General features: G+C 47.8%; 1 protein-coding gene across 1 annotated transcript in view; it reads right to left on the bottom strand.

Moving 5' to 3' along the window:
- The window catches only part of acad11 (acyl-CoA dehydrogenase family, member 11), a 140,158-nt gene that overhangs the window by 92,782 nt on the left and 31,712 nt on the right, over window positions 1–15,664 (bottom strand). The window contains exons 6-9 of the mRNA XM_043719516.1: window positions 13,789–13,866; window positions 9,267–9,405; window positions 2,892–2,999; window positions 1,174–1,272 (exon numbers count right to left, since the gene is read on the bottom strand). Of these exons, the coding sequence (XP_043575451.1) occupies window positions 1,174–1,272; window positions 2,892–2,999; window positions 9,267–9,405; window positions 13,789–13,866 (424 nt within the window). The remainder of the gene's footprint in view (window positions 1–1,173; window positions 1,273–2,891; window positions 3,000–9,266; window positions 9,406–13,788; window positions 13,867–15,664) is intronic.

Here is a 15,664-nt window from a genome sequence, read left to right as displayed (position 1 = left end):
GTATGGAATGAGCTGCCAGAGGAAATGGTGGAGGCTGGTACAATTGCAACATTTAAGAGGCATTTGGTGGGTATATGAATAGGAAGGGTTTGGAGGGATATGGGCCGGGTGCTGGCAGGTGGGACTAGATTGGGTTGGGATATCTGGTCGGTGTGGACGGGTTTGTCTGAAGGGTCTGTTTCCATGCTGTACATCTCTATGACTCGGTGACATTCAGTGACTTCCATGCTCTGAGTGAATTGAGATCTCTTCAGCTCAGTATGCAATGGCCTATCCCTATATCCTGAGACCCCATGATCTTCTTGTCCTGGACCTCCCTACGAGGGGAACCTTCATCCCAGTATTCAGACCATCCGGCCCTGCCATAATGTTAGACATTTCAGTGAGATCCTCACCCATTCTTCTGGACTGCAATGAATTCAGGCCCAGTTGACCCAATCTCTCCTCATGTGACAAACCTGCCACCCCAGGAATTGGTCAGGTGAACCTTCATTGCACTCAGTCTCTGGGAAGTGTACCTTTCTTGGATAAGGAGACCAAAGCTGCACCCAATACTCTAGCTCTAGTTTCACCAAGACCTTGTACAGCAGCAGGAAGACCTCCTTGCTCCTATACTCAAACCCTGTTGCAATGAAGGCCAACAAACCATTTGCTTTCCTAACTGCTTGCTTTCAATGACCAGTGTATAAGACTACCCAGCTCCCTTTGCTCATTAACATTTCCTCACCTATCACCATTTTTCCTACAAAAGTGGATAACTCCACATTTATCGGTGTTCTACACATCTGGTACATGATTGCCAACTCACTCAATTTGTCTAACTCACACTGAAGAGCCTTTATCTCCTTGTCATCACTCACACTTCCCCACTTACAGGTCCTTCTGCTATAACATGACAGTTTTGTTCCTCTGTGACCTCACGGTATAGAAAATCATGCAGTTGAAAGCTTACTAATAGAAAATTGTTATACCCGTTCAGAAGAAACTGTGTGTTATCCAAACAACACCCACAATTCGTAAATGGTGTTATAGCCAATTCATGCTGACAAAACGCACGTTTATGGCAGAATGACCTGTAGTTTTGAGTCAACAGAATGCTCAGAGTACTGGTCCCCCCAGCCGGGGAAAAGTGCGTAACTTCCAAACCTGAGCTCTGGGTCACCCTTTACTCACCACTGGCCCACCACTTCTTGCCAACGATGACATAGCTCTCTCCGTCCCGGTGAATGGTACATTCAACATTGGTGGCATCACTGGAAGCCACGTCCGGCTCTGAGAGGTGGACCAAGTGAAGAAAAAAACATCATTGTCAGAGATGAAAAGGTCACCATTTCTGAATTAATAGCAGCCATTAATAACACCCAAGGGGGTGGTGTGTTGGGGAGGGGCGATGTCACAGCCATCAAGCAATCTGCCAATCAGACACACAGAAAGGCCGGGGAGCTCAGAGGTAGTGTTTCTGCCTCTGAGCCAGAACCTCTGGGTTCAGGCCCCACTTCATGATGTGGTGGCCATGGCTCGTGATGTGGTGAGACAGAATAAGCACCAAGCTGCCCCCAAGCCCTTCAAACACATGCCAATGGCAGACAGCGAGAGATTCCTCGTCAGTCATTGAGATGGAACAAAATGTGAAACCACTGCCATCCCAACTGGAAAATGTGCATGTCACTGGCTGGGGTAGGTTTAGAACCTGCATCTTGCCTTACCCCTGGTGAAGATCTCACTGTCCATGGTTCAGGCCTGTGGGACTGTCCATAACACTGGGGCCATCCGACCGTGGCTGCCATCTCTCAATGTCAACACTCAAATTGACACCAGTTGCCTGGGAAGTCACCCCATCAGCTCAGCAGATCTAGGGGTGGGTACAATGGCTCAGGGGTTAGCACTGTTGCCTCACAGAGCCAGGGACTCGGGTTTGATTCCCGCCTCGGGCGACGGGCTGTGTGGAGTTTTCACATTCTCCCTGTGTCTGTGTGGGTTTCCTCACACAGTCCAAAGATGTGCAGGTTAGGGTGGATTGGCCATACTAACTTGCCCCATAGTGTTCAGGAATGTGTAGGCTAGGGGTATTAGTCAGGAGTAATGTAGAGCAATAAAATAGGGAAATAGGTCTGAATGGGACACTTTTCGGAGGGTCTGTGTGGACTTGGTAGGCCAAATGGCCTATTTCAAACTGCAGGGATTCCATCTGTGATCCATTTGGGGTGGCATGGTGGTTAGCACTGCTGCCTCACAGTGCCAGGGACCTGGGTTCGATTCCACTCTCGGGTGACTGACTGTGTGGAGTTTGCACATTCTCCCTGTGTCTGCGTGAGTTTCCTCCAGGTGCTCTGGTTTCCTCCCACAGTCCAAAGATGTGCAGGTTAGGGTAGACTGGCCATGGGAAATGGAGGGCCACGAGAATACGGTAGGGGGTGAGTCGAGGTGGGCTGCTCTTCGGAGGGCTGGTGTGGACTCGATGGGCCGAATGGCCTGCTTCCACACTGTAGGAATTCTATGATCAGCTTTGTGACCAACAGCAAACAACCTGTTGCATTTAAATAGTGCCCTCTCCGTTGTAAAATGTTCTGATAATGCTTCACAGGAGTGACCCCAAAATGGAAACGCGAAACTGAGCCAACTAACAAAACCTTATGACCAATGACCGAGAGCTCAGCCCAAGATGGGGATGTTTTATGGAGTGTCATGGGATCAGTGGAGGGGTTTCAGGAAGGAATTTCAGAGTTTGAAACCGCGGCAGTTGTAGGCCGGATCAGTCAAACGGAGCCTGCTGTTATTTTTGGGAAGTGGGGGGAATAAAGGGGTGTGTTACTTCCACAGCCCAGCTCTGGCGAGAGCATCAGCTGGAATCCTAAACGACTGAATGGACTAACCCAGGCAGATGGAGATACCTGTCATGCAAAAACACGAATGGATTTCTCCGTCAAGCAGAGGTTCCAGCCATCTCTTCTTCTGCTCTTCCGTTCCGTACAAGTGTAGCACCTCCATGTTCCCTGTGTCTAGGAAACAAAGTGGGAATGTCATCAGGTGGAAAGTCTGCCGTTGTACTCTGCTGCTTCTGTTATGATGCTGTGTTGAAATGAGCCATTTACACATCACCCTCATGGATCAGTCACCAAGAGTGGGGTGGGGTGGGCTTTGGGTGGGCACAGAGAGCAGGAAACTGTTCCCTGCAGCGCTGAGCTGGACATGGACTGAAGGGGAGGTGGGGGGGGGGGGGGCGCAGGGGTGTTGGTCATTAGGGAGGACTTGGTCATTTCGGGGTGTGCATGTTGGTCATTGGGCAGGTGGGAGTCGAAAGTGTGGTGCTGGAAAAGCACAGCATCCAAGGAGCAGGAGAATCGACGTTTCAGGCATAAGTCCTTCATCAGGAATGAGGATTGTGGGCCGGGGCACTAAGAGATAAATGGAAACGGGATGGGGCTGGGGGGAAGGTAGCTGAGGATGCATTAGGTAGGAGAAGGTGGGGGAGAAGGTGATAGGTCGGAGAGGAGGGTGGAGCAGATAGATGGCAAAGGTGATGGACAGGTCAAGAGAGCGGTGCCGGGTTGGAGGCTTGGGACTGGGGAAAGGTGGGAAAGGGAAAACAAGAAAACTGGTGATGTCCACATTGATGCAGTGGGGTTGGAGGGCCCCAAGGCAGAAGATGAGGTGTTGTTCCTCCTGGCATCGGGTGGTAAGGGAGTGGCGACAGAGGCGGCCCAGGACCTGTATGTCCTTGGCAGAGTGGAAGATGGAGTTGAAGTGTTCAGCCAAGGGGCAGTGGAGTTGGTTGGTGAAGGTGTCCCAGAGATGTTCTCTGAAATGATCTGTAAGTTGGTGTCCTGTCTCCACGATGTAGAGGAGACCTCATCGGGTGCAACAGATACGATTGCTCATGGAGGTACAGGTAAATTTCTGTCGGATGTGGAAGGATCCTTTGGGGCCTTCGACGGAGGTGATGGGGCAGGTGTGGGCACAGGTTTTGCACTTCTTGTGGTGGCAAGTGAAGGTGCCAGGAGTGGGGTGTGGGGTGTGGGCTGGTGGGGTTATGGATCTGACGAGGGAGTCACGGAGGGAATGGTCTTTACGGAATGCAGATAGTGGTGGGGAGGGAAATATATCTCTGATGGTGGGGTTCGTTTGGAGGTGACAGAAATGGCGGAGGATATTGTGATGTATACGGAGGTTGGTGGGAGGAAGGTGAGGGCTGGGGGGTGTAATGTCCATGTTGCATTGGGAAGGGAGGGGTTTGAGGGCAGAGATGCAGGAAATGGAGGAGATACGAGGGCATTTTCGATCATGTGGGAGGGGAAATTGCGGTCTTGGAAGAAGGAGGTCATCTGGAATTGTCTACAATGGAACTGGTCATCCTGAAAACAAATGTGGCATAGGCGGAGGAATTGGGAATAAGGGATCACCTTTTTACAGGAGGTAGGGTGGGAGGAGGTGTAGTCCATGTAGCTGTGGGAGTCGGTGGGTTTGTAGTAGATGTACGTAGTCAGTCGGTCACCATTGATGGAGATGGACAGGTCCAGGAAGCAGAGGAAGGTATCCGAGATGGTCCAGGTGAATTTGAGGTCGGGGTGGAAGATGTTGGTAAAGTTGATGAACTGTTCAACCTTCTCGTGGGAGCACGAGTGGGCGCCAATACAATAATTGATGTAGCAGAGGAAAAGGTGTGGGATGGTGCCAGTGTAGAGTCATAGAGATGTACAGCATGGAAACAGACCCTTCAGTACAACCTGTCCATGCCGACCAGATATCCCAACCCAATATAGTCCCACCTGACAGCACCTGGCCCATGTCCCTCAAAACCCTTCCTATTCGTATACCCATCCAAATGCCTCTTAAATGTTGCAATTGTACCAGCCTCCACCACTTCCTCTGGCAGCTCATTCCATACACGTACCACTCTTTGCATGAAAACGTTGCCCCTTAGGTCTCTTTTATATCATTCCCCTCTCAGCCTAGACCTATGCCCTCTAGTTCTGGACTCCCCGAATCAGAAAAATGTCCTGGACGCACTTAAGAAATTCCTCTCCATCTAAACCTTTAACACTATGGCAGTCCCAGTCGATTTTTGGGAAGTTAAAATCCCCTACCATAACTACCCTATTATTCTTACAGATAGCTGAGATCCCCTTACAAGTTTGTTTCTCAATTTCCCTCTGACTATTAGGGGGTCTATTATACAATCCCAATAAGGTGATCATCCCTTCCTTATTTCTCAAAGTTGCAGAAGATGGACTGTTCCACCTATCCAACAAAGAGGCAGGTATAGCTGGGCCCCATGCGGGTGCCCATGACTACCCCTTTGCTTTGGAGGAAGTGGAAGGATTGGAAGGAGATTTTGTTGAGGGTGAGGACCAGTTCAGCCAGATGGATGAGGGTGTTGGTGGAAGGGGACTGCTTGGGACTGCATTACAGGAAGAAACTGAGGGCTTGGAGACCTTCGTCATGGCGGATGGAAGTGTACAGGGACTGGATGTCCTTGGTGAAGATGAGGCTTTGGGGCGGGGAAATGAAAATCTTGGAGGAGGTGAAGGGCATGGGTGATGTCACGAACGTAGGTGGGGAGTTCCTGGACTAAGGGGGACAGGACAGTGTCAAGGCAGGCAGAGATCAGGTTTGTGAATCTTCGGAAGGAGGTAGAATTGGGCAGTGGGGGGGTCACGGACAATGAAGTTGGAGGCTGTGGATGGGAGATCCCCAGAGATGATGAGGTTGTGTACAGTCTGGGAGATGATGGTTTGGTGATGGAGGTGAGGTTGTAGTCGAGGGGACAGTAGGAGGAGGCATCTATGAGTTGGCGCCTGTCTTCAGTGGTGGAGAAGTTGGTGCCATACATGACTTCTGCACTCCCCCCTCCCCCTGCCCACCTTCTGCGGGTTTGATGGTGAAGTTGTAGTCGGATCGGAGGGAGTAGAGGACTCCGTGTTGTGAGGGCGGGAGATTGGAGTGGGTGGACAGGTTGAGGTGGTCAATGTCATGGTAGCAGTTAGAAATGAAGAGGTCAAGGGTGGGTAACAAGCCAGCACAGGGTGTCCAGGTGGATGGGGTGTGTTGGAGGCATGAGAAGGGGTCCTCTGTGGGTCAGCAGGAGTCTTGGTTGATTAAAGTGGGCCTGGAGGCGGAGGTGGCGCAGAAATGTTCAAGGTCATGACGCGTGTCGAAGTCATTAATTTGAGAGCATAGCAGGATAAAGATAAGGCTTTTGCTGAGGACTAACATTCATCTCAGTGAGTGGGAGGTCTGAGGGAATGGTGAATATACAGCATGGCTGGGAGCCAGGACCTGGTGTGGGGTTGCAGCTGGGTGTGGGGGCAGGGACAGTCACTTGAATGGGCGGGATTATAGAATCAGGAGTGATGTCACCAATAGAAGTGATGCTCACAAAGGGGGCGGAAGTGTGGTCTACAGCAGTGTCCATGGGGTAGGAAGTGACATCACATGTGACGGCAGCGACATTGCAGACTGGTTTCTGGTGAGTGACATCACTGGTTGTGGAAGTGACATAGGTGATGGAGTCATCATGTCCAGGTGAGTGACGTCTTTAGGAGCAGAAGTGGCTGCAGCAGCAGCAATTGGGGAGGTGGGTGTGTTGGTCATTTGAGGCTGTGCATGTTAGTCATTGGGGAGGTGGGTGTGTTGGTCATTGGAAAAGTGAGTGTGTTGGTCATTGGGGAAGTGAGTGTGTTGGTCATTGGGGAGGTAGGTGTGTTGGTCATTGGGGAAGTGAGTGTGTTGGTCATTGGGGAGGTAGGTGTGTTGGTCATTGGGGAAGTGGATGTGTTGGTCATTGGGGAGGTGGGTGTGTTGGTCATTGGGGAGGTGGGTGTATTGGTCATTGGAACGGATGTTGGTCATTAGGAGGATTTGGTCATTGAGGAATGGGATATACAATCAGCCAGACTGCTGCCTCCCACATACCCAGTGGTCCCTTGCCCTGGGTGCTTGAGGTTCGGAGACAGTGGAGGATAGAGTTAGTCTGGACCACAAAGCCCTCATCCCATGGCCAACCGCTGTTCCTGTCTCTTTCTGGCCAATAGGTTCCATAACTTTAAGGTTGAAAGATGTTTTTCAAATCCCCCCTAAATCTCCTGCTCTTTACCTGAAAGCTATGCCCATTTTTTACTGACCCCTCTACTTAGAGGAAATGTTTTTCCCAGTATAACCGCAGTCTGAGCCCCTCAATCAGATCCCTCCCGGAACACCAGATCAGTCACTGTAGACAATACTTTCTGGTTAGCCATATGCCAAAGAACAGCATCAAGTGCTGCATTTGTATAGCGCCGTTTGCACAGCAAATTACTTTCAAATGTTCATCAACCAAAGTTTGACATCAAACCACAGAAGGTGTCAGAGCAGATGGCCAGAGAAGTGAGTTTTAAAGGGGAAATGTGTCGAGAAGTTCCAGGAGGGGAAGAGAAAGATATTAATGCAACAGCAGGGTAAAGCACAGAAGATGCAGCATTCGGTACAGCTCCCGAGGGACGCAATACGAAAGCTCTGCTTTAAGCTGAGAATTTGAATTTTTACAGACACTTTAAAAGAATCATTTAAACACACTGAAGGAATAGTTTTATTTTGATTCATTCATGTGTTTTGCCCAGCCAGCGTGTACTGCCTGTCCCTAACTGCCCAGATGGCAGCTGAGAGTTGCTGTGGGTCTGGAGTCACTTGTAAGTGGGGGTTAGGCAGATTGCATTTCTTAAAGGACATGATGAACAAGATGGGTTTTTATGCTTGCTGTTGGATTAGCTTTTTATTCCAGATTTCTACGGAATTCAGTTTAAAGGGAGGCAGTGGCATTGTGGTAATGTCACTTGAAAAATAAACAAAAACCTTCACAGTAATATTCTGGGGATGTGGGTTCAAACACCACCATTGGCAGAGGGTGAAATTTGAATTCAATTAAAATATCTCATTGTCAATTAACACAGGCCCAGCGAGCGCTGTCAATATCCCATGAATGCTTTTTGTTCTCAAAAATCACAGGCTCAACAGACCATTCCTGTCCCTAACGTGGAGAACTTGGCAAGGGGAGGATTAAAAAGTGAAAATACCACGCTCCTGATCTTCGGGCACCCGGTACGGAGGAGGGAGGGCAGGTCTGAGGACCTCCTCGTGGGTCTGCTCCTGGGCCTGGCCAAACTGGCCATAAACAGGTCCAGGCAGCGGGCCGTGGAGGGGGTCGTTAGGGCTGACTGCCTGCCCCTCTTCCGCGGTTACATTAGAGCCCGGGTGTCCTTGGAGAAGGAGCACGCGGTGTCGACCAACACCCTGGAGTTGTTCAGGGAGAAGTGGGCGCCGCAGGGAGTGGAGTGCATTATTTCCCCCTCCAACTCTATTTTGATTTAATCCCTGCCCTCCCCTTCACTGTTAAAAAAAATTAAAATAAAAAGTGAAACGATCAATGCAGAGGTGTTGACATTGTTCCTTGGCAGAAGGTTGGAGCCATGTGGACTGGCCAGAGTTCACTTGTTGAGATCAAACCCAAGATCATGATTTGTGAGGGTGGGTGGAGTTCACAGGCAAGGGGTTGGGGAGAGAAAAAAACAAGAAAGAGAAAAAGTGAGAAAAAGAGCGAGAGAGAGAAAGGAGAGAGAAAAACAGAGAAAGAAACAAAGAGAGAAAGAAGGAAAGAAAAGATGAAGGAAAGAAAGAGAGAAGGAAAGAAAGAGAGAAGGAAAGAAAGAGAGAAGGAAAGAAAGAGAGAAGGAAAGAAAGAGAGAAGGAAAGAAAGAGAGATAGGAAGGGAGGAAGGAGACAGGGAGGAAGACAGTGAAAGAAAGAAGAAAGTGGGAGAACGAAAGAGGGAAAGAAAAAGGGAAAAAATGGAAAAAATGAAGTGGGAAAGACAGTGGTAAAAGAAGAAGAGAACATTGAATACAAGAGGAAGATGGTCATCACAGAACATGGAAGGCTGGAGCTCAGTCAGGAAGGTCTGTGATTGTGGAAAGGAATGGACAATGATGCTCAGGGATAGCCGAGGAGTCTCTGATGAGGGTGGTCTTCAGATAAGTGGAGATCAGGTTCAGCCGAAGGGAACTGATGGGTTCCAAAAAACAGTCATATCAGGATTCGAAACGTTAACTCCCTTGCCCTCTCCACAGGCAGTGCCCGACCTGGTGAGATGTTCCAGAACTTGCTGATTTTGTTATAAAATATCAGGTGTTTTTTTTCTGTCAACTTCCCTTCTCACTTAAACCTCACGGTTCCTAAGCAGAAGGTGCCAATCCATTCAGCAATGATAATGGGTGATGCTTGAGTTGGCGACCTACCTGGAGCCTGGCAGTTGAAAACGTCAGGAGCAAAGAAGCATCTTCCAGTTTCTTCAGCAATGAAAGCATAATCCAACTGAGTCAGGCCGCTGACTGCTGGCAGGAAGAGGTTCCAGAGACCTGCAGCTTTCGCCTTGTGCTGCCAGGGAAAAAAAAACACACACAAAGAGCCAAAGAAAACATTCACCTCATCCAATCCTGCATAACATCATTGAACAATATCACACATTCAACCGATCATGACTATCTGGTAAAATAATCAATCAGTCCCGCCTCTCCACATTTTCTCCACATTTTCAATCTCTTGAGAGTGATTCTGTGTTCAGGCAGAGGTTTTTCAGATTGCGACCTGTTGTGTCAAGCAGTTTGTTTGCCTAACTCTGTCTCCAGTTCCTACTGTGCCAATCATCTTCCATCCATCTCCCCTGCTTACTGCCCCCTCTGCCATCAGAACCTCATTTCCTCTGTCGTAACCGTTCAGGATTCATACACCTCTGTCAAATTCTCTCTTCCTTTTCTCTACTCTGAACAAGTACAACTCCAGTCTCACCATGGGACAGATACTTTTCATCCCTGGGTATTGTTCTATTTGAAGTTTTGTGCACAGTTGAAAGGAACTTCTCGTGGTGCAGTGGGTAGTGTCCTTGCCTTTGAGCCTGCACCTATGGGTTCGAATCCAATCCCCCGGCCTTGACGGATAAGGTCAGTCCAAGGTTGAAGAACGTCCTCCCTCAAAAAATACAACGTCGCATCTCGTTGCGGCACCACCTTACCCTAGACCTTCCAAACAGCAGAAGGGTTTTCGCAAAAGTGCCATATTGTACACCTTCTGGAGGTCCAAACACAAACATCGGACAGAGTGCGCGAAAATCCAAACGTGCCACACACCTCTTCGACTGCCACTTGCCTCCCCCTGTGGTAAAGTGTGAATGCCCACAGTCAGATTGTTCAGGACCCTCGGGAATGGGGGGGGAAGGACCCCCTCAATGCTGGGAATGATGGTGTGACACTGACCAAGGAAGGTGTCTTCACCATGTGACCAAACAGGGTTGAGTCTCAACCTGCAAATCCATCTGACAGATGGAGGGAGAGAAATGGAGACAGTGTGGGCGAGATTCCTGGTCAGCTAAGTGATGGAAGGGATATGGGGGCCCCTACCTTCACTATTCAACGCTCCAGCTTACAATGTATCACACAGCAACCCTGGCTCCCTGAGTGAACTGTAACACCCCGCCAGTTCATTGCTTGCACCTCTAGGACTTTCCCAAAGTCGCTGGCATTGGTGTCAAAGAGCAAAGGGCACAGGTGAAGAGGAAACCATTAACCAGATTCAACACTGAGTGTTAGCAATCTCCTGGAGGGGTACTCAACGTGAATTCACAGCAGAATTGGGGGCATTACAGCAGGGTGGAGAATTCCCACTGGATTAAAAGGAAGCTGGGAATTACCATTGAGTGCTGGGAGGAGCCAGCTATGCTAGAAGAGCATTTTTAAGGAAATTTGTGTACCAAGTCTGGCTTTAATTGTAGGAGCAGCAGTTCAGAGGAGATTTACTCAACTGATTGCCAGGGCGAGGGTTGAGCTATCTTATAAGGAAAGGCTGAGCATACTATGGTACAGTGTGTGATGATGTTGTCACTTTAAAAAGGTTCTTTTGTCCTTGGTTTTTTTGAAGAGAGGTCGTAAAGGCAGCGATACCGAAGAGTCCAAAGTTAACTCTGATTGCTCTCTACAGATGCTGCCAGACCTGCCGAGCTTTTCCAACAACTTCTGCTTTTGTTTTAAACGTGCTGTCCATTGCATTGCAGTACGGACTCGATGGGCCAAATGGGCCCCATGCTGTACAATTCTGCGAGTCCAGGCAATACCCAGGAATGTTGTGGTGCTGCACAAGGGGGTTTTTAAACAGAAACCGTGATGAGCCATTTTGTGAGAATGACATTTTGCACCATGCCTGAGATCTCAGAGTTGATCTATTCCCGTGGTTCCTCTGTTTGGGAAGGTGGTACTTTAAGCTGTTAATTAGAAATCTGAAGCTGCCCAGTACTCCTGCTGTGACCTGTCACTGAGTACTGTGTTCTGCCAACAGAAAACTGCAAGGCTGTAACATCCGTACCAACAGCCAGTTAAAGGCTTCAAAAGAAAGTTCGTCCCAACAAGAAAAGAAAAACTGAAATCTTTCAGAAGTGAAATCTTTGCCTTTTCGTTTCTTCCCTGCTGCATTTAACTCTATTCTGATCTCTTTCAAGATCGATCATTGCTAAAGAGAAATTCAAACCTCCAGTTAAGACCGGGAATAAAAACACATCAAGGCTTCACGTTTTAATTTTTTTACTGCAAGAAATGGCCAACGAAACACAATCGACTAAACACTATTTTCTTTTTGTAGGCAATTAAACTATAGAAATACTTGTTTCTTTTTCAGTATCACTCTCCATGGAATTAGTTACGATAACAAACAATTCACAATTGCTCCCAGTTTCTAATCTGTTAATTTCTCTTCAGTTTTCCCAGTTAGGTAGCCTCTAATCCCAGGACTACCACCCACTGTGAGACTTACACTGTAGATTCCTTCTGTTAGCACTGAGCTAGGCAAATCTTCCATTCTCCTTTCATTCCTACTGAATGTTGTCTTTAATCTGTGTCCAAGCTCCCACTCACGCTGAATGATAGCGTTAACATTTTTCTGCATGAGATGCGGGCCTGTCTGATTCCATCTCTTGCTCACTACCTCTCAGATGACAGCAAGAAAAAAAATGCACCTGCGGTATGTTGGTGACGGCCAAGTGTTTATAGGGAAGTCTGTAACCTGATCTCAAAATGGCTTCCTCTGCATTCTTACTAACGGAAATGAAATACACATTTGTTTTGTATCTAAGTGGGAACTTTTTTGAGATTGGCATTGATACCAACCTCACCCCTCCACAACACACTCACTTCTTTAAAGTAAAGGGGTGATTTACTGCATATATGTTACAACATCTTGCTGAGACTTTGGAGGTATGATGAAAGGTGTATTTTATACATATTACATTTTGGGATTTTTATATTAAAATAGAGGCACATGTGGGTCGTTCCTGTGAATTGTTTTTTAAAGACAGGTCAGAAATTTGTGTGAAACAGTTTCTTAAGTGCATCAATTCCAAGAAAGCATATCAAAGACATGTCATAGAGTCATACTGCAGGGCAACAGGCCCTTCGGTCTAACCAGTCCATACCAACCACAATCTCAAAATAAATTAGTACCATTTGCTTACATTTGGTTCAAATCCCTCTCAACATTTCTTACTCGTGTTTTTTTAAATCTAAATGCCTTTTAAACGTTGTAACTGCACCTGCATCCACCACTTTCTTTGGAAGTCCAGTCCACACATGAATTGCTCTCTGTGCAAAAAAATTACCCCTTGTGTCTTTTTGAAATCTTTATCCTCTCACCTAAAAAATATGCTGGCTAATCTCCCACCCTAGGGTAAAGAGACCTGCCATTCACCTAATCTACACCCCTCATGATTTTATAAGCCTCTATAAGGTCACCCCTCAACCTCCTACACTCCAGTGAAAAAAGTGCCAGGCCATCAGCCTCTCCTTGTATCTCCAACCCTCCAATCCAGGCAACACCCTGGTAAACCTTTTCTGAACCCTCTCCAGCTTAATAATATCCTTCCTATAGCAGGGGGTGACCAGAACTGGGCACAGTACTCCAGAACAGGCCTCACCAATGTCCTGTACAACCTCAACATGAATGTTCCAACTCCAATACTCAAAGGTCTGAGCAGTGAAGGCCAGCATGCTAAATGCCATCTTAACCACCCCATCTATGTGCAATACAAACTTCATAGGATTATCTTCCTGAACCCTCAGATTAGATTAGATTACTTACAGTGTGGAAACAGGCCCTTCGGCCCAACAAGTCCACACCGACCCTCCGAAGAGCAATCCACCCAGACCCATTTCCCTACATTCACCTAACACTACGGGCACTTTGGCATGGCCAATTCGCCTAACCTGCACACTTGTTCTATCACACAACCTAGAGCCCTGTTTTGAATTGTATAAATCCTGTGATTGCAGCAAAGTGCCTGGGAGAACCCCTGTATTGGTAATGAGTACAATGCTTACTCTGCTGAGCTTACAACAGACCAACAGCTTGTTTTGACCAGAACAGAAGACTCTATGTCCCAGGTGAGAAGAATCGTGATTACATCTCAGAAGGGAATCTCCCAGCAGGATAATCTAGCTTCTCCCAGCAGGAGAACCAAGCTTTCAGTTCAGGGCAACTGGTCACACCACCCCACTCCACCGCCCCCCACCTGCTCCCACCCCACCATCATTCCAGGAGACTGGATCTACACAACTGAGGCTTAGAAACTGCTTTGTTCCCAGGCGTAAATAACTTTCACCATACAGTAACAAAACATAATTCTTTATAATCCCCACAATTGTGACAAAACTTTCCTGTTACGGGTCTCCACAGGGATCATAATGACAATCATAAAGAGAAAAAAATTCACTTCAAAATTACCTTCAGTGCCTCTATAACGGGAGGTTTCTGCCATCTGAGGGTTGATTGCACATTTGCTGCATAGTACTCTGCAACTTCCTGGACAAACATAAACAGCAGGGCGTGAAGGATAGAAACGACCAGCCGCAGTGCGGAATACCCAACAACCTTCACAACACAAGGGTTACAGAAATGGCTGGCAGAGCCAGGAGGTTACTGGTTCAAGTCCATTTCAGCACAGTACCCTGGGCTCACCCTCCAACGCAGTGCTGAAGGGTGCTGCATTACCAGAGACACATGTTGGAGATTCTTTATTGCCTTCATGGGACGGGGGCATTGCTGCCTGGGGTCAGCGTTCAGGGCCCATCCTGAATTGGTGGTGACGGAGACAATGGGCGACTTTGAAGCTTAAAAGGGTTGGAGGAATTGAGCTATAAGGAGAGGCTGAGTTGGCTGGAGGGATTTTCTTTTGGAGCACTGGGGGCTGAGGGTTGACCTTATAGAGGTTTTAATTCACAAGGAGCATGGTTAGGGTAAATACACAAATCTTTTCTCTGGGGTGGGGGAGTCAGAAACTAGAGGGCATAGATTTAAGATGAGAGGGGAAAGATTTAAAAGGGGCCTGAGGGGTAACGTTTTCATGCAGAGGGTGATGCATGTATGGAATGAGATGCCAGAGGAAATGGTGGAGGCAGACACAATTATAACATTTAGAAGGTATTTGAATGTGTAGATGAATACGAAAGGTTTAAAGGGGTATGGGCCATATCCTGGCAAATGGGACTAGACTTATCCAGGATATCTGGTCAGAAACATCTAGTTTCTGACTCCCCCCACCCCAGAGAAAAGATTTGTGTATTTACCCTAACCATGCTCCTTGTGAATTAAAACCTCTATAAGGTCAACCCTCAGCCCCCAGTGCTCCAAATGAGTTGGACCAAAGGGTCTGTTTCCATGCAGTATGTTTCGATTTCTTTCCCAGGAGCCCATGTAGATGGGAAGCACACTGCTCAGTTGAGAAATGGGACTCAACGCAGTTTCGGCCTGGGAAGCAGATAGAGTCATAGAGATGTACAGCATGGAAACAGACCCTTCAGTCCAACCTGTCCATGCCGACCAGATATCCCAACCCAATCTAGTCCCACCTGCCAGCACCCGGCCCACATCCATCCAAACCCTTCCTATTCATATACCCATCCAAATGCCTTTTAAATGTTGTAATTGTACCAGCCTCCACCACTTCCTCTGGCAGCTCATTCCATACACGTACTACCCTCTGCATGAAAAAGTTGCCCCTTAGGTCTCTTTTATATCTTTCCCCTCTCACCCTAAACCTATGCCCTCTAGTTCTGGACTCCCCGACCACAGGGAAAAAACCTTGTCTAGTTATCCTATCCATGCCCCTCATAATTTTGTAAACCTCGATAAGGTCACCCCTCAGCCTCCAACACTCCAGGGAAAACAGCCCCAGCCTGTTCAGCCTTTCCCCATAGCTCAAATCCTCCAAGCCTGGCAACATCCTTGTAAATCTTTTCTGAACCCTTTCAAGTTTCACAACATCTTTCCGATAGGAAGGAGACCAGAATTGCACACAATATTCCAACAGTAGCCTAACCAATGTCCTGTATAGCCGCAACATGACCTCCCAGCTCCTGTACTCAATACTCTGACCAATAAAGGAAGGCATACCAAGCACCTTCTTCACTATCCTACCTACCTGCGACTCCACTTTCAAGGAGCTACGAACCTGCACTCCAAAGTTCAGCAACACTCCCCAGGACCTTACCATTAAGTGTATAAGTCCTGCTAAGATTTGCTTTCCCAAAATGCAGCACCTCGCATTTATCTAAATTAAACTCCATCTGCCACTTCTCAGCCCATTGGCCCATCTGATCAA

The sequence above is a fragment of the Chiloscyllium plagiosum genome, chromosome 29, assembly GCF_004010195.1.
Source record: "Chiloscyllium plagiosum isolate BGI_BamShark_2017 chromosome 29, ASM401019v2, whole genome shotgun sequence".
Lineage (NCBI taxonomy): Eukaryota > Metazoa > Chordata > Chondrichthyes > Orectolobiformes > Hemiscylliidae > Chiloscyllium > Chiloscyllium plagiosum.
Note: the sequence above shows the minus strand (reverse complement) of the source record. Positions and strands in the feature narration are given on the sequence as shown.